This window comes from Aquila chrysaetos, chromosome 3 (assembly GCF_900496995.4).
Source record: "Aquila chrysaetos chrysaetos chromosome 3, bAquChr1.4, whole genome shotgun sequence".
Taxonomy (NCBI): Eukaryota; Metazoa; Chordata; class Aves; order Accipitriformes; family Accipitridae; genus Aquila; species Aquila chrysaetos.
Genome location: NC_044006.1, coordinates 72,943,162 through 72,962,509, shown reverse-complemented (window position 1 = coordinate 72,962,509; position 19,348 = coordinate 72,943,162). Strand labels below are relative to the sequence as shown.

The 19,348-nt window shown below is 38.0% G+C and overlaps 1 protein-coding gene across 2 annotated transcripts in view; it reads left to right on the top strand.

The window, feature by feature from the left end:
* Positions 1 to 19,348, top strand: part of LOC115339254 (sodium channel protein type 5 subunit alpha-like) — a 56,001-nt gene that overhangs the window by 12,515 nt on the left and 24,138 nt on the right. For both annotated transcript variants that reach the window (XM_030008953.2, XM_030008951.2), the window contains exons 6-15: positions 3,013 to 3,104; positions 5,220 to 5,426; positions 6,066 to 6,129; positions 6,764 to 6,908; positions 8,232 to 8,426; positions 9,966 to 10,157; positions 15,329 to 15,431; positions 17,161 to 17,399; positions 17,522 to 17,674; positions 18,861 to 19,214. In XM_030008953.2, coding sequence (XP_029864813.1) covers positions 3,013 to 3,104; positions 5,220 to 5,426; positions 6,066 to 6,129; positions 6,764 to 6,908; positions 8,232 to 8,426; positions 9,966 to 10,157; positions 15,329 to 15,431; positions 17,161 to 17,399; positions 17,522 to 17,674; positions 18,861 to 19,214 — 1,744 coding nt within the window. The remainder of the gene's footprint in view (positions 1 to 3,012; positions 3,105 to 5,219; positions 5,427 to 6,065; positions 6,130 to 6,763; positions 6,909 to 8,231; positions 8,427 to 9,965; positions 10,158 to 15,328; positions 15,432 to 17,160; positions 17,400 to 17,521; positions 17,675 to 18,860; positions 19,215 to 19,348) is intronic.

Sequence of the window (19,348 nt, the reverse complement as noted above, 5' to 3'; positions counted from 1 at the left end):
ATAGAGAATGTTAATCTTGAAAGCAAAATAGTCTTACTTGCAGCAGTGAACAGATTCACTCATGCCCAGTCTCAGAGCTTTCAAAGCCAATCTCTGTCATTTAGTATTTCTGAATAGTTTTCAGTTGTCTTGTTCTAATTTATTAGAGGTGTAGAGTAATTTAGATTGGAAGGGACCTCTGGAGATCATGTGGTCCAGCTCCATGGACTAAATTAGCAGGACTAATTTAGATTAGGTTGCTCAGGACCTCATCCAGTCAAGTTCTGAGTTTGTCTAAGGATGGAGATTCAACAACCTCTCTGAGCAAGTCATTCCAACCACATTGTGGCTTTTTTTTCTCCCAAATATCTGATTGAAATGTCTCTTGTGTAGCAACTTACATCATCCTTTCACGGTGAGCTTGCAAGAACAGCCTGGCTTCATCTTCTCTAAGCCCTTACATTGGGCAGCTGAAGACAGCAATAAGATTCCTGCTGCATCACCCCATTAGCCTGCTCTTCTTCATACTCAACAAATCCAATCCAGCCTAACAATTTAACTATATAATTGTCTTACTGCACACCCTTCAAGCCCTGGTTGGACCTGCACCAGTATGTAAACTGTCTTTCTTGCCCTGGAGAGCCCAAAGCTGGACACAGTACTCCAGATTCAGTCTCAGAAATCACTTCCTTTAATGTATGGCTAGACTCCTCGATGTATGAGCTAGACTCATGTTAATCCAGCGCAGGATGTGATAAGCGTTCCTTGTCACAAGGGTGCTCTGCTCAGTCATGCTCAATTTGTCTGCCCTGACCCCAGGTCCTTTTCTGCAAAGCTGCTTGTTATCCAATGTACCCTCAAGTCCTATTTGTGGTCATGCTGACTCAGGTGCAAGACTTTGCCTTTGCCTTTGCTTTTGCTGAACTTCATGAGGTTTCTACTGCCCATAACTCTAGTCTGTCAAGCTCACTGTGCAGAGCAGCCTTGCCACCGAGCGTATTGACTGCTCCCCCCACAGCTTAGTATTTGTGAACTTGCTGACTGCAAACTCTATTCCATTCTTCAGGATATTAATGAAATTGTTAAACAGTATTGGCCCCAGGACTGACCCATGAGGGATGCCGCTAGTAACCAGGTGCCAGCTGAACTTTGTCCCTTTGATCACAGCACATAGATGCATGGATAATATTTCACTTCCACAGATTTTGACACTAGACTCAGGGATCTGGGAGGCCTGAGAGCAGACCTCACTGGTAAAGACCAAATCAAGGCAGCATTGAGTAGCATTTCAGCTTTTGCATGTCCTTTGTCACTAGGTTCCCTGCCTCCTTGAACAACAGGCCCACAGTTTCCTTAGTCATCTTTTCACTGCTGATGTACTTAAGGTAGCCCTTCTCGTTGCCCTTCACATCCCTTGCTAGCTTCAACTTCAGCTGAACTTTGTCTTTCCTTGCTTCATCCCTGCGTGCTTGGCAGTGTCTTAGTGTCCCTTCCCAGAGCTATCTCTGCTTCAACCTTCTGCACACTTCTTTTTTGAGTATGAGATTAGTCAGGAGCTCCCTGTTCAGACAACCTGGTGTTCTGCCACATCTGCTTGACTTTCAACAGAGTAGAGTGCATCGTTCCTGTGCTTTGAAGAAAATACTCTTGAAGATCAAGCAACTGTTCTGGGGCACACTTTTCCCTTTGGGGCAGTTTCAGATCCCTGAACAAGCTGAAATCTGCTGTCCTAAAGTCCAAGATTTTTATTCTGCTGTTCATCTTGCTTACTTCTCTTGGGGTCTTAAACTCCACCATCTCATGGGCTCTGTAGCAAAGGCTGCCATCAACTCTCATACCCCTGACTGTTTTTTTCTTATGTGTAAATAATAGGCTATGTAGTCAGATGTCATCACACACATATATATGTATATGAACAAAGTATTCTTATGGGTAATCTATAAACCACTAAGGAGCTTACACATTGTTAATAATCAGTAGCTATCAAGTAGTCCAACAGCTGTATGAAGAATTTCATTTTATGGTCCTACTTCCCTAGCCATACTCCTAATTCCTTGGTGTTCAAGCAGATATAAGCACTTCGCAATGTAGCATCTCCTTCTGGTTTTTTTTGGTCCTATCATGCAACAAATAACAGTATTTAGAAATTAACTCAACAGTTAACTCAAGTGCAGTTATTACTTAAGCTACTTGAGAATTATTTAATCTTACAGGCTAGTCAAAGCCATAGTGTTCTGATCTATTGCTCACAAAAGTCATGCTTTGAGTGGGAGGTCACCTAGATCACTTCCAGAGGTCCTTTCCCACCATTGTTTCTCAGATTCTGTTATTGAGACTTTTTATTTTCAGGAATTCTGTTACCAGTTATGACCTTGCCATAAGATGAGTCACAATTCATGTCAATTCTGACATAAGTCTTATAAAATATGGGGCAACCCCTTAAAGATAAAGTGCTGTATAGAATATGCAACTCTTAAAATCCTCATTTTCTGAAATTTTCAAATTGTTGAAACAATTAAATTGAAACTAGTTTCAATACTGAAGTTCTTAGCTGACTATTAAATAAAAGTTAGAAAGACAGCCACGTAGTACAGAATTAACATACTGTAAACCTAGTTTTGCTCAACTCCCTTCTCCTAAAGTATATATTGTGTAGTTTTGAGATAGCTGCAACATATACTTTCATGTGGTGTTCTAAATCAGATTAGCCTCAGTATGAGAGGGTGTGGTTATGACATTGAAGGTTTTATATTTATTTGACATTTTGATGGATAAACACTTCAAAAGTTAAGCATCCAAATGCACACTAAGTAAAAACTTGCTGTGTTTCTTTTCAGAGGCACTATTCAAAAGTCTCGTTATTTTACATCAATATCTAGAAATGGACTTAGATTCCTAACTTTAGACACCTACCTTAGGACATATTTGACCTATCTATTTTCTGTAATTTATTCATTACTGTGTGCTCAATACGCATATGCTCTGAAAAGCTAGATCTTTGTCATTCAGTTACATGGTGCTTTAATTTTATAGGTATGTTACCATGTGTAAAAGTGTGGGCAAGGTTTCAGCTCTTCGAACTTTCAGAGTACTGAGGACTTTGAAAGCTATTTCAGTAATACCAGGTAAGGAACAAGATGTCTTACTGATTTTCTCTCCGCTTCAGCAGTATGCTATTTCTAATTCCCGTCCTTTTCTTGTCTTCAGTTTTCTGGTCACTTTTTGTGATGATTCACGGGATCCCAAGGTGTGACTGTTTTGCAGTCTGCAGTAACTCTCAGCAGCATCCTAACAGAATATTTTTTATCGTCTTTCCTCAAAATGATTTTGACACAGGCAGACTTTTGTATTTTCTGCTTTTTCTAATCCCATCACTAATGTTCAATTTTACTTAGCCCAGTGCCTTTGTGTTTTTACTTTTGTCTTTCCTGAGCAGCACGCCCTATTCAATATGTTGTCTTAACATAATGTGGCTATACCAACATATTTCTGGTTTCATGTTATACTTCATTAGCTTAATCTTCTATGGTTTATTTCCCAAAATGCTGACTTCAATATTTCAGAGTTTCATTTGTTTGTTTACTGACCACAACCACTATCTGGAGTGAGCATAATACTTTCAACAGGGTTTTGCATATGCTGTTCAGATATTCAATATTTAGTTGTGCCATGAATTAGGATACCAAAGTATGGATTTCAGAATTTAACTGCAAAAACTCATTTGAAAATCTATAAATGGCTATATATCCCATTGTCATAATATATATTAACTTTACCATTTTTATGTAATTACAAATAATTTTTTTATTTTGTTATGGAATTATAACAGGCATTAAACATAGGAAGTTTTTCGTTTTTAATGTCAAAACCACCCATCAATACTTTTGCTTTGATATTCAGCATGGAGAACAGAGATTAAACGTAATTTTACTTTTTTCTTATGAAAGACTTCTAGAAAAATCCCAGATATCACTCTCTGCCTATGTCGTATTTCAAATTCAGTTATTCTGCCAGAATATTGGTCTTAAGTTTACATATAACCCATTTTCACAGAATCACAGAATGGTTGAGGTTGGAAGGGACCTCTGGAGGTCACCTGGTCCAACCCCCCTGCTCAAGCAGGACTGCCTAGAACTGGTTGCCCAAGACCATGTCTGGACAGCTGTTGAATATCTCCAAGGATGGAGACTCCGCAGCCTCCCTGGGCAACCTGTGCCGGTGCTCAGTCATCCTCACAGTAGAAAAGTGTTTCCTGATGTTCAGATGGACCCTCCTGTGTTTCAGTTTGTGCCCATTGCCTCTGGTCCTGTCACTGGGCACCACTGAAAGACCCTGGCTCCATCCTCTTTGTACCCTCCCTTCAGGTATTTATGCACATTGATGAGATCCTCCCGGAGCCTTCCCTTCTCCAGGCCAAACAGTCCCAGCTTGTTTTTTAATCAGACTTTGCTCATGGGAGAGCATGCTCCAGTCCCTTCATCGTCTTTGTGGCCCTTTGCTGGATCTCTCCAGTATGTTCATGTCTGTCTGGTACTGGGAAGCCCAGAACTGGACCCAGTACTCCAGATGTGGCCCCACCAGTGCTGAGTAGAGGGGAATGATCTCCTCCCTCGACCTGCTGGCCATGCTTTGCCTTATGGAGCCCGGGGTACTATTCACCTTACTTGTCCCAAGGCAACATCGCTGGCTCATGTTTGACTTGGTGTCCACCAGGACCCCAGGTCCTTTTCTGCCAAGCTGCGTTCCAGCTGGGTGGTCCCCAACATATATTTGTTCCCTTCCCAGTGTCATAAATGTTCTTTTGTTTTTAAACTGGTGACATCTGTAAGGCATTATCTTTTAAGGCAGAATTCCCTGAGGTCAGCGAAAGTTATCCTTTATTGTAATGTGTATTTGGCACAACATGAAGTACTTGTTTAACGTTAATCAAGCACAGAAATCCGTCCATATTCATTAAAGTTCCTAAGAGTTTGTTTAGATGCCATCTTAATTTAGAATTTTCAAGTTAGCAAAATCAGTGTTGGAAGGAAGTAAAAGCCAAATAAGTCATGATTAGGAAATTTAAGTAAAAATACTTTACTCATTCCTATGCTTTATTTTACCTCATTTAATACTCTGAGGTTACAAAACCATTTACACTGATTGTTTTTAACATACTTGCAACTGTTGTATATTGTCATAAGGGAACGCTACTGCATTCCTCTTCTCATTTTGCTTATTATTGAATCTTATTTTTCTAGGTCTGAAAGTCATCGTAAATTCACTTGTTGAATCTGTTAAGAAACTTACTGATGTGTTGATCTTGACCGTTTTTTGCTTGAGTGTATTTGCTCTAATAGGCCTCCAGCTTTTTATGGGCAATTTGACATCCAAATGTGTCCTCAATAATACTATATACAATGACACGTTATGTAAGGATGCCAAGATATATACACCAAATGATGAAGGTAAATGTTATTCTTTTCTCCCTTTACATAATCTGTGTATCTTCCTATGTATGTCTTGTTTTTTTCACAGAGATGTTAAAATACAGTTGCACGTATTTCTCACAAGAAGGTATGTCCTTCCATTTGCACAAGTAGTAATACGAAGTCTCTTGGACAGCTGAATGTGAGATTAGTGAATCTTGGATTTGGAGAAAGATTAGTAGTCTGTGGGATAGAAGGGACTGAGTTTTCTATGAGCATTTGCTGCTTTACCTATGCACATTGCATGAGGATCCTAATTTTAGGGGTACGGTACTACACAGACAATTATTTTTTCCATCACTTTATCTATATCATTCAGGGATTTTGCCTACTTCTCGCAGAGGTTCTTATTTTTACCAGAGATCAGACAACATTGTGAGTTGTGTAGTTACTCATTTTTATTTTTATTTTATTTTTTTTTAAATTGCCATAGGGACGGATCTGCTGAGAAACAGCCCTATATGCCCTTTGTTGTGAAAGGAGTCTTTCACAGAGATTTCGTCCATGAGGGTGTTTTTTAAAGTGCAGTACGAGTTTTAAAGTGCAGTATTACTGTCAGAGTGCTGTAGGAACTGACAACTTCTGATTTTATGATTCCTTCATATTTTTTTTTATTAGATATCTGCTACAGAATGAATAAATCTTCTGAGATATTGCTCTGTGGGTTCAGTTCACATCCTGAGTAAGTGAACAAAACAGTTTTAGTACTTTGTTATTTTTTCCCCCAGATGTACTGTGGTTTTATTTTTGGCCTAAAGGAATTGTGATAATTTTTCAGGAGGGTGGAATATGTGTGTGGGGGTTATTAAATTAAAAACCAGATATTTCACATCAGAAAAAGAATGAAGTAAAGTACTAGGATGCGAGCAATTATATATGTGCTTTGTTGCTAAGCACTGGTAATATAATGGTAATGTAGAATGATATAAAGGAGGAGGGGAACAGATCGGTAAAGAGTTGTGAGATATTAATAAATTCTCCTCTCCTCATCTCAGTGAATTATTTAAAAGGAAATATATTTCAATTTTTTCCCCTCTCTATGTATTTGTTTGCATGTGTACTACATCAGTGGAGAGTTTCTGTCTAGTCAGAAACTAGACAGAACTAGAGTTTCTGTCTAATTTCTTTAACTAGATAAATGGCTTTCTAGGATTGTCTGATATAAATCAGCCTTTCTGGCAGAATTATATTGGGGAATAATGAAATGGACTTTCAGACAAACTGGGCAAATCTGTATTTGATGTCGTATACTGGATGCTTTCAGCTACAATGTAATAATGCAAGTAAGTATTATTTAACATTTCTTTTGTGGTTAGCAAAGAGTGCCCAGAAAACTACAGCTGCAAGAAGATTGGGAAGAATCCTGACTTTGGTTATACAAGTTTTGATCATTTTGGCTGGGCCTTCCTTTCTTTATTCCGTCTGATGACACAGGATTACTGGGAGCGTCTCTACAGACAGGTAGGTACTTTTATTAGCTGCTGGAATGACTTTAGACATGCAGTTTAGAGCTTTATGTCGACTAGAAAAATCTGCACCTGTTTTAACATTACTGATACCAAATTTCTTTTAAAATCAACATAAATAGTAAGGAAGTAGCTTCAAGTGACTAAGTTGCAACACCTTCTGCAAGTGATATTGGATGGGAGCAATCCTGCTGTGAATGCTCATAGCTTTGTTGGAGCACACACTTGGGTCAGTGATTAATAGTTAAATGTTAATGTGTAACTACCAAAGGATTGGGGTATAGAGTAGATCCGGCTAGGGAGCTCGCTGCTGCTGCAGGGGATATGAGGATTTGTTACATACTCTGTTTCTCTTCCTTTTAAGTCCTGACTCCTCGCCAAACCTTTTGGCTCAACGTACACACTTTCATTTCAGATCATTTTTGACAACTGGTACTAAAAAAATTGGAGCCTCTATGTTTTGATTCAGAGGGTTGAATGTAACTTTTAAATTCTGGTTTTTGACAAAAAAGATACAAAAATTGCATGTAGATGGATCCCTTACATCTATGCAGTGCCTTTGCTAGAAGGGAATTATCCTCTGCCTTGTTCTGTAACTTTCATATGGTCCACTTCAACTTTTTTCCAGCAACCTTTATTAACTGAGATTTTTTTTAAATTGATACATCTTCTTTTTGCCATTTGGAGGTCAACTGGTTTTTAGTTTTTAATGTCTCAGAGCTTAATTTTGAGCCATCTCCTCTGCTACCATTTAAAAAAATGTAAGAATAAGCAATCAGTCTAAATACTGCCTCTGATTCTCTAATTCTAGCATCTTTCATGATTGTTTAGATAATCCTAGCTTTCATCCTTATCACTGAATTTTATTAATTTCATCTGTAGTCACCTGTATATCTTTTTACAGCTGAAGTTGTCTTCTCATAACTTACACTCTGATGATCATTTGCCTGATTTGCTGGGAGATACTTCATTTAATTTTAAGAATGGATTTTGTTAATTCTTCTCTGCAGTACATGGCATTGTTATGAATGTTTGATGGTCTGTTACATAAAAAGAAAACACTGTGTGATCACAGAGAAGTTTTTCAGAGCTGAAATTTATTTGCTTGAAGGCCAGGGGAACTCCTGACTAGATGTGTTTCTAGACCTTCTGTGTAACGTAGACCAGAGTTAGATCCTACTGTTGTTTAATGAAAACAATGCAGTACGTTGACCTTTTGTATTGTATAGGAAAAGAAATTGTTTAAAGTTGATTGAAAATTCTGTTGTAAATGTTAGTTTATTAAGAATTTATTACAACCTTTACCTTTTCCTCACAGACTATCCGTACATCTGGAAAGAACTACATTTTATTTTTTCTGGGTGTCATCTTTTTGTGCTCATTTTATCTCTTCAATCTGATCTTGGCTGTAGTAACCATGGCATATGAAGAGCAAAATAGAGCTACTCTTGCTGAAACAGAGGCAAAGGAAAAATTACTTCAGGATGCCCAACAAATTCTAGAGAAAGAACAGGTTTGTAAATTATTATATCTAATATATAATATGTGGTTCCTTTTGTTTTCTTCTGTTTGTGAATTAGGGAAAAAAGGTTTTTAATTAAAAATGTGCTTCTTACAATACTTTTTCACACTTCATTTCTCTTTCTGTCTCTTTATAAATACACAGGTGTATGTATATATATATATAAAAATATATATAAACATTTCTGTGATACAAACAAACAGCATGAGTCCAAGTTAAATCATATTAAGTGTGGGGATTTGCAGACCTGGCGTTGTATAGGAATGGCTTGCTGCAAGCGTATAGCTTTTATGGTATTGCACAGGTGCCTGCGCTCTGTGGTTTGCCTCATTCTTGTACACTACCACTACTGCTGTGTACAAAAATCCATTTTTCTGGATATTCCTTCTTACTGTTACTGCATAGTCTGATGAAGGAAGTATGAGTAGATAAATTTGCTTCCATAAGAAAAGCTGTCATTTCTACAGTTCCCTGAGATTGGAAGTTCTGATGCTGATAGATTTCAGGATTGATTAAAAATGCAAGCTTTCTGAGAGCCACTGTGCTCAGCTATCTAAGGGGTGTCATGCCTTTTTTTGAGTGATTGCATGCAGAAAGTCTACCAGTTGACGAGAGCAGGAATAGTCTTTGGCCAGGCTAATACCATTAGTTCCATATTAATGTAGAAGAACATCCAGAGACTGCATTAGTTTCTTTGCTGTTGGTTTGGAGAGCTAAGAGACACAGATCAGATTTCTACAGTGTTTCCTCTTGGCCCAGTATTGCCTAGATTAATTCATTCCTTGGCCTGTACGGGACCAGGGATCACCTTGTTGTTTTTATTCTATTTCTGAAAAGTGAAGCTCTGAGCTGAGGCAACAAGATAGATTGAAAATTATTGTTAAGAAATATTTTATCTTCTAACTTTTTATAAAAGATACCTCTGATTTACTGCTAACAATTAGAAAAGTCCAACTTGTAAGAGGACATACAAATATTCTCTAGCAACTATCCAATTTCATCGTTAAGGTGAAAGGCATCACCAGTTTACCAAATTCCTCCTCTACAGATGTTGACAGGCCTGTAGTGTTTCTCTGTCTGAAATTCCAGCTTGCCAAGCTTTACTTAGGCTTTTCTTCCTTCTATTTTTCTTTCAACAGGATTAGTAGTTAAGAAGGGTTTAACATTTTAGTATTTAGTTTGAGCCCTTAGTCTTCTGTTGTCTTTGGGCTCAAGGTCCTTTCCAAAGCAAGAAAAGAAGAGTAAAAGGATACACCATAATATTCTGTAATTCAGGTAAAAAATACAATATCTAAAGTGGCAAGGACAAACTTTAATTACAGTAGCTGATAAGTAACCCTGCTTTATCTTTCAGTATTGTGAATAGCATTTTGTACTCCTATCTTTTTATAGTAGTTGAATATTTGAAAGGTAGGAATTGTTAGTGCAAAGCGTTCAGATAGCATAATAATTAAACTGTATATGATCTTAGCCCATGCATTGGCATTTGCCTTGTATTAATAGACAGACCTGTTGCTGTTTCTTTTACAGATGTTGGCTGCGGGAGAAGGTAATAAGGCCTTACATGTCAGATCTGAAATGGCAGTTGCTGACTTGAAAAATTCAAAAGAAAAAGAGATGAAGAAAGAAAAACCTATTTTAAGACAAAACTTAGTTTTGGGTGATCATGGCAAAGAGGAACACATATTTAATTCACAGCCTGGTCACTGCCACAAGAAGCTTGTAAGTATTAAAAATAGAAGATACATTCATTGGACTTGCATGGGATATGATAATTTGATGAGCAGAAAAGCTTTCTATTTGCAATTCCCGCCCCCCCCCCCTTTTTTTTTTCCCTTCCCCTTCTTGCATGTATTGGATTAACTTGTTTTTTAAAGCAATCTGAAAGTTAGATTTTGGGACCAGAGGGAGACAGCACTATATGGACTTGAAAGGAAAGTTCAAAGTGGCTGAAAGTAGCATACTTATGACGCATTATAACCCTCTACACTCGGCACCTCTGTTGTGCTACGTAGACAAACATATAATACCCTGTAAGTTTTAGAATTTCCCTGATAACCTAACTTTTCTTTTTCTGTACACACAGCTAGTTCTCTGGCCTAAATATTTAGGGTTAGTTTTAGTTCAGTATGAAGACTTCGAATGTTAGGAGCGTGATTCACTTGTCTAACTATAAGCATCTGGTGCTATTTTAGATGTTCTTGGACAGGTTGGATATCCTGGATATCTTTGGCATCTGTGGCACATCTTCCAGCACTGTGTGAATATCTCAAATACATTATGACATCTCAAATGTTACTAAATTCCTAGATTTAGGCAACTGGATTGTGCTCCAGGTGTTCGTTTGCAGGCGTCTACATGTGATTTGGGTTCTAAACTCCCAGAGTTGAATGGAGATTTAATTTTTTGGGTCACAAATTCATACCTAGTGACACTAGAGGATTTCCAGAGTGTCTTACTTGGCCTCCACCTACTCTGCAGAAGGGTACAGACATGATGTGTCATGCCTGCTTAGTCTGAGACTGTGGATGTCTCAGATACCAAATGTCTCAATAGACCATCTCAAATGGCTTCAGACACTTATGTTTAAGTGAATCAAACTTATCAAAAAAATATGCATCAATTATAATGGGATTTTAGATGCGTTGTGCAAATGGACAAATTAAATGTGAATGTCTGAATATTAGGCTAAATCCCACACATGCTATTTCACATCTTGATTACAGCAGTGACTTCTGGCTCCTCTGCTCATCCCTACTTTCTAAATCCATTAAGAAACTGCTATTAAGACTTGCAGTTTTTACTTTGCTGATTCTTGGGGTTTTTTCACAGCACCTTTGACACTGGCAAAATACCGTATATCTCATGGACAGTCCTTACTATCATGTTACCAATGGTCCAGCATCCGTGTAGAGTATAGATTTGTTACCTTTTCAATGCTTAGTCCATGTGTGTGTCTTCATTTGGCATGACCAGTGCATGTGTGACTGCACCTGGGGTATTGTGTTGAGTTTTGAGCTCTCCAGTAGAAGGATTATGTTGAGATATCACGCAAAGCCAGTGGAGGCTGCCAAGGTGATTAAGGGGCTGTAGAACATGAGGTGTGAGGAAGCGTTGAGAGGTTGGGTTTGTTCAGCCTGAAGGAGAAAAGGGAAAGGGAAGAAAACTGATTATTGCTGTCTACTAATATCTTATGGGAGTGTATAAAGAGGAAGGAGCCAAGATCTTCTTACAGGTGCACAATGGAAAGTCAAGGGGAACAAGTTGCAACAAGAGAAATTCTGATTAGTTTTTAAGGGGGGGAAAAAGGATCTTTGTTTTTGGAGATATTCAGAATGTAGCTGGAAAAGGCCCTACAGGTGAAGTTTGCCCTGCTTTGAGTGGTGGAGTGGGAGGACTTCCAGAGGACCTTCCCAACTTTAATCTTTCTCTGGCTCTATGTAGACCTCCACATTTAGATGCCAATATTTAGATATTTTAATCTTGAGTTGCACCTTCCAAAATAATTCTCAGGCAATTATCCATATTAGTGTGTTATTTTCAACAATATCTAAAAAGAAAGCTTTTAATGCCCTTATACTGGTTCAGCAACAGCCATTCTCCAGTACAGGCTTGTGACTTAGACCAAACAGGGTCCACTGGAAAAACAGATAGTGCAAAAGCAGATGTTTGTGTCCGAATAACACCTTGACTGAAACCCTGGTTCCCAGTCACACCTTTGATAATGCAGTCTGGAAATTCAAACCAGCCTTCATTCACCCTCTCAGATGTGTTTCTTCCTTCTATTTCTTAGGTGATCAATTACTGTGGCTGAGCAGGGTCTCTCGATATGGAGAGCTGGAAATCATCACCAAAATATACACTGTTCATTTTGATCTTATCCCTCACCCCTGTCTCCCAACATATTTTCTATGACCCCCCCATGATAGTTTGTTCCATCTCGTGACAGATTCTCTCTTGCTTCTGGGAGAATATCAGAATTGTTCCCACCCATTTAATAGAAAATGGAAACTGTCCAGTTGCAGAGTAAAGGAGTAATGGCCCAACTTCCTTCCTTTTGAAAAGTGTCCTTATAGGGGAGTTTTTATCAGACACGTCATCCTAGCTAAAATGGATTAGGTTTTCATTCTGGCAGTCAGCATGGTCAGAATTTCTTCTAAATTCCGTGATCCTAGCTATATAAAATTATATGTCTGAGCCGAAGGAGTCAAAATCATCCACTTGGCAGCAACTGCCATCTGTCATCTCCTTTAGTATAGTATTTGCTTCTTATAGAGTGTCATTAATGTTTCCCCTGCTGTGTTAAGACTATTATGCCATTTTGTGACCTAATTTGGTTTTGCTGTACTTAAAAGGAACACTGTGACACAGTCCATGGTAGTGTATTATTATACCTATTGAGGAAAAAAAATGTCTTTCCATAGCAGGTGTCATATCTTCTATAAGTATAAAAATCAACTCTTATGGCTGATTATCCCTATTTAATTTTTTTTCTTCTAAGTCTGTGACTGTATTGCAAGAGATGGCTGAGCCAGGAGATAAATTTGGTTTAGTTCCTAGACATTACTTCTCCAAGGCTGCAAAATCTGCACAGGTTGGATGCCAAAAGCAGTCTGTATTTTACATTTCAGAAATAGCATTTTCAGACCCTTCCCAAGGTCCCTTCCCCTCTCTGTGCAGAGAATGGCAAAGTTATGAATATCTCTGTATAGGAACTTTAGAAAACAGATAATAGATAGCATTAGAACCTGGTACAAGAAATGTTAAGTGGAACCCACTTTTCAGGAGTATATTCTGCAGAGTTTAAACTATGTTGCTGTACTTGCTAACAGATGTCTCTACACTATCTGCATGAAGAATTCCAAGACCCCAAGTCCAGGTAACAGTGACTGTGTGAGATCCTGGTTGTAGTCTTATGCTTTCTTACACAAATTTACAGATGATCAGCTGACAGCAGAAGCAGCTATTTATCAGTCATGAGCGTTCTTCAAGATGCATAGTCCACCTGTACACTCACTTCCTCTCACTACCCTACATCACAGTTCTCACTTCGCCCTACAAATGTTGGTATTTTGTATTTAAAAAAAGAAAAAAAGGAAGGCCTAGAGCATGATCCGAGCAGTGTGAGCTGCTCCGATGTAGAGTTCTACCATTAGTCAAACAAATATAATCTGCAACAAACATGACAGTTTGTTTCATGTCATGGCAACTACTGGTAGTACTAGCTCTGCTGCAGCTGAGGACTCTTCAAACAACGTACTCTCTGCTTTAATCACAAAAAGAGGCTAAAGATGCTAAGTCAAAGAGAAAAAAGTGTATTGGGTAGAAACTCTTTGGTAGGACCTAATCAGTTCTATAAAAACTTGAATGGACTGTTTGTCTAGTGCGTATCCCTATTTTAAATCCTGATTTGTCAGAGGACTCCTCATCACCAGTTATTTACTTCAGCTAAAGATAGATGAGCAGCAGTAACCGCTTCAGTGTTGATGAATACTCAACCTTTTTGAAAACACTAACTCTGAATGCTTCTGAACAGATGTGAATTTCAACAAGAAGCCTGAGGATTTTAGTCAGGCTGGCACACAAATTTTTCTAGGTTTCTCTCCTCTGAGACCCCAAACATTAGAGAAGAATGAAAGGACAAGTTGCACCGGTAACTGGGATGTGATTAGAATAGTCTAATTGAGTCTTTTAGATTCTGAAAAAATACAGATAGAAAAATGAACATTTTAGCACTGTATTATAAATTCATTTTATATGTCTATTCTATGACAGTTCTATCAGCTAAGTTTTGCTTAGCTTTTCAAGTCATTAAAATACCAGAGAGACAAAAAGAAATAATTATTATTAAACCCCTGAGGCCAAGGATATCAGTTTCATTCCCTGAATAACAGTTTTATAGAATATGTTCATAAAAATCATATCGTAAAAGTTTGAAATAACGATATGACAGAGCTTTACTTATATACCCTCCCCACAAAAAGAAAATGAAACAAATCAAGTTGTGCTGAAAGGGAATACTAAGGTACCGTGCATTATGATGTGGTCAGTCAGTAGCTCCCTGTTAGCTGGTAGTTCTAATTATGTCCTTCCTGATACTGGAATCTTTGTTCTCTCTGTTTTTCTCTACCTCAGAGTCTGACCTATTCTTTGAAGCCCATGTTTTACAGTTGTCTACTTAGTCTTTTAAAAGTGTGTATGTGTGTGTGTCTGTGCGTGGGGGGGTATTAATGCATCATGAGCTGAATGTTTGGTAATAATTCAGTGGTCTTATAAGATACAGGTGTTGGCCTGTCCTTCAGTGCACATCAGGAACACCATATTTAGCATCCTGTAACTTCTAATGAAACAAAAGTAGTCCCATTCCTAGTTTTAGGCAGTTCAATATTAGTATAGCTCTTGATAGGCTTAATAGGGCTGGGAAAACCAATACTTTTGATTCACTAAATAACTACTCTTAATGTTAATAAATATTTATTATTTATTAATAATCAATATTTCATAATTAAATAGCCAATAATTTATTCAAACTGATCGTCAGTGTTCTTTTTGTATGTACTTTTTATCAGTCACTGGAAAGATGGAATGATTTTTTTCCTATGCTCCCCGTTAATGGTTCTATACTTGTATAATGGTATTATCATTGTTTAATATTTTCAGAAGGAAACAACTTCTTGAAAAATATTACTGTTTTTGATGAAATGTCCTTTGCCTTGAAAGGCAAACACATGATATTGTTGTGCTGTTTTGTTTTACATTCTTTCAGCAAGGTAAGGCTTCATTACAATGTGTATTTAAAAAGGCATGTTTACCTTATGCTGGACGTAATTTTTGTATTGCTACTTATTCATATTCCCTTGTTATATTATATTCTTTTGTCTTTCTGACCAAAGAGACAGATACTGCTGTCCTATGAATTGTCAGTGGAGTCTATTAATGATCCTTTTCGAAGACAGAGGTTAATGAGTGCAGCCACTGTTATTACAGATAATTTGCGTAAGTCATTCTTTAGTGTTTTTCCTATGGTGATTGTGTAGCTTGACCTAAGAGGTCAAAATGTCACAAACAGTCAGCATTATTTTAAAAGTCGCTAGGGGAAATTATGCTGCAATCAAATGTAAATTTCAGTAGAATAAATATTCTCATATCTCATGTAACTGCAACTGTAACTTGCAATTACCAAGGGTGAATCATGCCTGACCAACTCGATTTCCCTGTACAATAAAATGACTGGGGTTTGTGGATGAGGGGAGAACAATGTTTTCATTTACCTTGACTTCAACAAAGCTTTCAATGCTGTCTCCCACAGTAATTTTTCATCCAAGTTAGGGTGTTAGGGTCTGCATGGGTGGACAACCAGCTGGACAAAAAAATGGTTGGATGCTTGGGCTTCAAGTGTCTGGTGAACAGGTCATATTTGTTCTACCTGGAGGCAAGTAACAAGTGGAGTCCCCCAGGGTGTATCCTAGGACACATCCTAAGTGACCTGGAGGAGGCAACAGAGGGCTTGCTCTTAAATTTTGCAGATGACACAAAATTGGGGGGGAACCACTTGATTTGCTGGAGGTAAGGGCTGCCATCTAGAGGGACTTAGACAGGCTGGAGGAACGGGCCAACAGGAACCTTATGAAAATTCAGCCAGAACAAATGTAAACTTTGGCATATCTGCAAGAACCTCTTGCAACAATAGAGGCTGGGAGCTGGCTGGCTGGGCAGCAGCTCTGCAGGAAAGGCCCTGTGGGTCCTTGTGGGCAGTGAGCTGAGCATGAGCCAGCAACATGCCCTTGCAGCAGCAACGGCTAACAGTATCCTGGACTATATTAAAAGGAGCATAGCCAGGAGAAAAGTGATTATCATTCATTATTAAGCGCTTGCTAGAACACATACTATGCCCAGTTTACCCCCCAGCCCCTCCAGTACAAGAAATACATTGAATTCAGTAGAGGGCCACCAAGTCAGGGGCTGGAGCACTTGCCCAGTGCTGGGCTGGTTCAGCCTGGAGAGAAGGTTTTGAGGGGAAGATAATACCAGTCTTCCAGTGTGTAGGAAGACATTATCAAGCAGGTGTAGCCAGGCTCTTCAGAATGGTGCACAGTGGGAAGAGGAGACAACAGACATAAATTGAAAGAAGAGAGCTTCAAACAGTGTGTAACGAGAAGCTTTCACCATGAGGGCAGTCAGACAGAGGAACAAGTTATGCCGTCTCTGACCTCATGGCTGACCCTGCTTTGAGAAGAGCGTTGCACTAGAGGTCTCCTGAGGTCCCTTCCAACTTGACTTATCTTACAACCTTATCCTCAACTATGGGTACCAAGATATAGGGGACACCCTTCTTCATTTTGTCATGGACTTTCTTTTCAACCCATGCTGCATCTGTGACTGCACAGATATAACTCACGGAAAACAAGTTGTCAGTTTCCCAGAGACAGTTAAGTTATTTCTCCTTAATGCAGATCCTTTATCATCCTTCAATAGTATAATAAACATATGAAGAGGTGGGTAGTATCACCTGTTTCTGTACTTGTGAGGTTTGTTGATGGTGACCTTTAAATAGCCTGTCATTAGTTTGTGTAAAATGAGTGAAACAATTTTTTTCAATGATGCCATTCTGCTCACGACATAGATTTTTCTTTTCAATCTTTTCTATGACTGATTCTCTTTTTCTTCATACTATGATATTCTGCATAAGATTATTCATATGTCACTTTTCCTCTTTGTCATTTAGAACTGCAAGAGTCAAAACTGAAATGCCCTTCATTATGGAAACGTTTTGCTCAAAAGTATCTAATTTGGAATTGCTGTCCATTCTGGAGAGTAGTCAAAGAGAAGGTGAAATTGGTAATTTTGGATCCATTTGTTGATCTCTTAATCATGGTTTGCATTATTGTGAATACCTTATTCATGGCTCTGGAGTACCCTGACATGCCACGCAACTACCAACAAATGATTTTTATAAGTGACAAGGTAAGTTAGGTCTGTATTAGAATGAATATGGAGTTATAACCCCGTATTTGTACTGGGGCAGTCCCATAAGGAGACATACTTTTTCAGTGACTTTTTGCTGAGTTTCTTTTTCCTCTTTCCAGGTCTTCACCCTGATTTTTACAGCAGAAATGATCTTGAAAATCATCGCTTTAGATCCTTACAACTATTTTCAGCAAAAATGGAATATTTTTGATAGCGTAGTTGTTATGATTGGCCTAATAAGCTTTGAAGAAAATCTGTCATCTTTCAGGCTGGTAATTATTTCTTTATTCTTTTTTAAAAGTACATGTGTTTTATAGATTTGTAAAAGATTACAGTGAAATACCCTCTAATTATTTTACTGATGTATCGGTTAAATCAGTTCTCTTTGTTAGTAAATAATAAGCCAACATGAATATTTAATTAGAGTGAATATTAAATCAATATTAAAGAATACATTCAATATGTTTATTATACTGTATATATTGGATACTACAAATCCTCTAGGCACAGTGTGACCCCTTGGAGATTCAACCTAGCAGAGAGTTCACTGGTTCTCTGTTAGGTCTGTACAGTGGCACTGCTCAACTACATTTCAGATCTTGAATTAGGAAAAGATATTATCTGAGTGTTGTCATGAGCTTAAGGATAGCAAAGGTTCCTTCACAGCTTTTCCTTTTGAGTTGATGTTTGTAAAATAACATAGCCTTCCTCAAGGGTTAGACTTGGCCTTGAGGTCTCCTCAAGGCTTTCCTCCATCTTAGGGAAAAGGAGGAGTAACTCTGGGATGTCTATGTATAATGTTACTTTTTTGTTTACGTCCTTACTGTGTATTTAGAATGCTAAATTTACTAATTACTTCTAACATTCTTCATAGCTTTTCATAGTCATCGCACCTAGAAATTCAGTTGAATTCTGTTTCATCTTGTGTATCATAACTGAGAGATTTTAACAACCCTGAATACTAATTTGACTAAAAATGTCCTTTTACTCATGAGGCTGCATAGAATAGATCCCACTTGGCTCTTCATATCCTATTTTAAGTCTGTTGGGTGAGAGGTAGAAAAAATTCTTTTTTCAATTTTTGTCTGATTACATTTGATTTAGTCCAAAATGCAGTCATTTCATAGGCCTCATCGAAGTACCTATAAGCCACTTGATTATTATTACTATTATTGTTATAGCTATTAATACTAATAGATTTACACATGCTCATATCTAGCTTAGCACAATTTGAAAGCTTCCTTTGGCAGTTCTCTGTTCTCAGTAACATTAACAATTTGAGCTTAAGCACAGCACTTTTGGATCGGAACAATTAAAAACATTTCTTTGGGGGAAAAATTATGATGGTGTTACTGAAGTAAAGACAGCATGATAAAGGCAGGGTCTGTTTTTTTATGTGTGCTGCACTATCTATGCAGTGTCTGCCACTCACATTGTTCTCTTGTGTTTTACTTACAGCTCAGGATCTTCAAATTGGCAAAGTCCTGGCCAGCCTTAAATACTCTTATGAAAATCATTCTAAACTCAGTTGGTGCTCTGGGTAACCTCACTCTGGTTTTGATTATCACTGTATTTATTTTTGCTGTAGTAGGAAAGCAGGTTTTAGGCAATTATTATGAGAGTAATTACTCTAAAATAAACACTGATCAGTATTTGCGCTGGCATATGAAGGATTTTTGTCATTCATTCCTGATTATATTCCGAATATTATGTGGAGAATGGATTGAAACCATGTGGGAATGTATGGAAGTGGCTGGAAAAGGGCTATGTCTTCCCATTTTCTTGCTAGTCCTGGTGATAGGAAACCTGGTGGTGAGTTTCAAGCTATTTTTCAGTCCCTACTGAATGTATCCAGTTACACTGGCATCTTTTTTTCTGACACAAACTTTATCATTTGGAAAGTATTCACACTATTCTCTTTTCTGGATGTTTCTTAATACATGTTT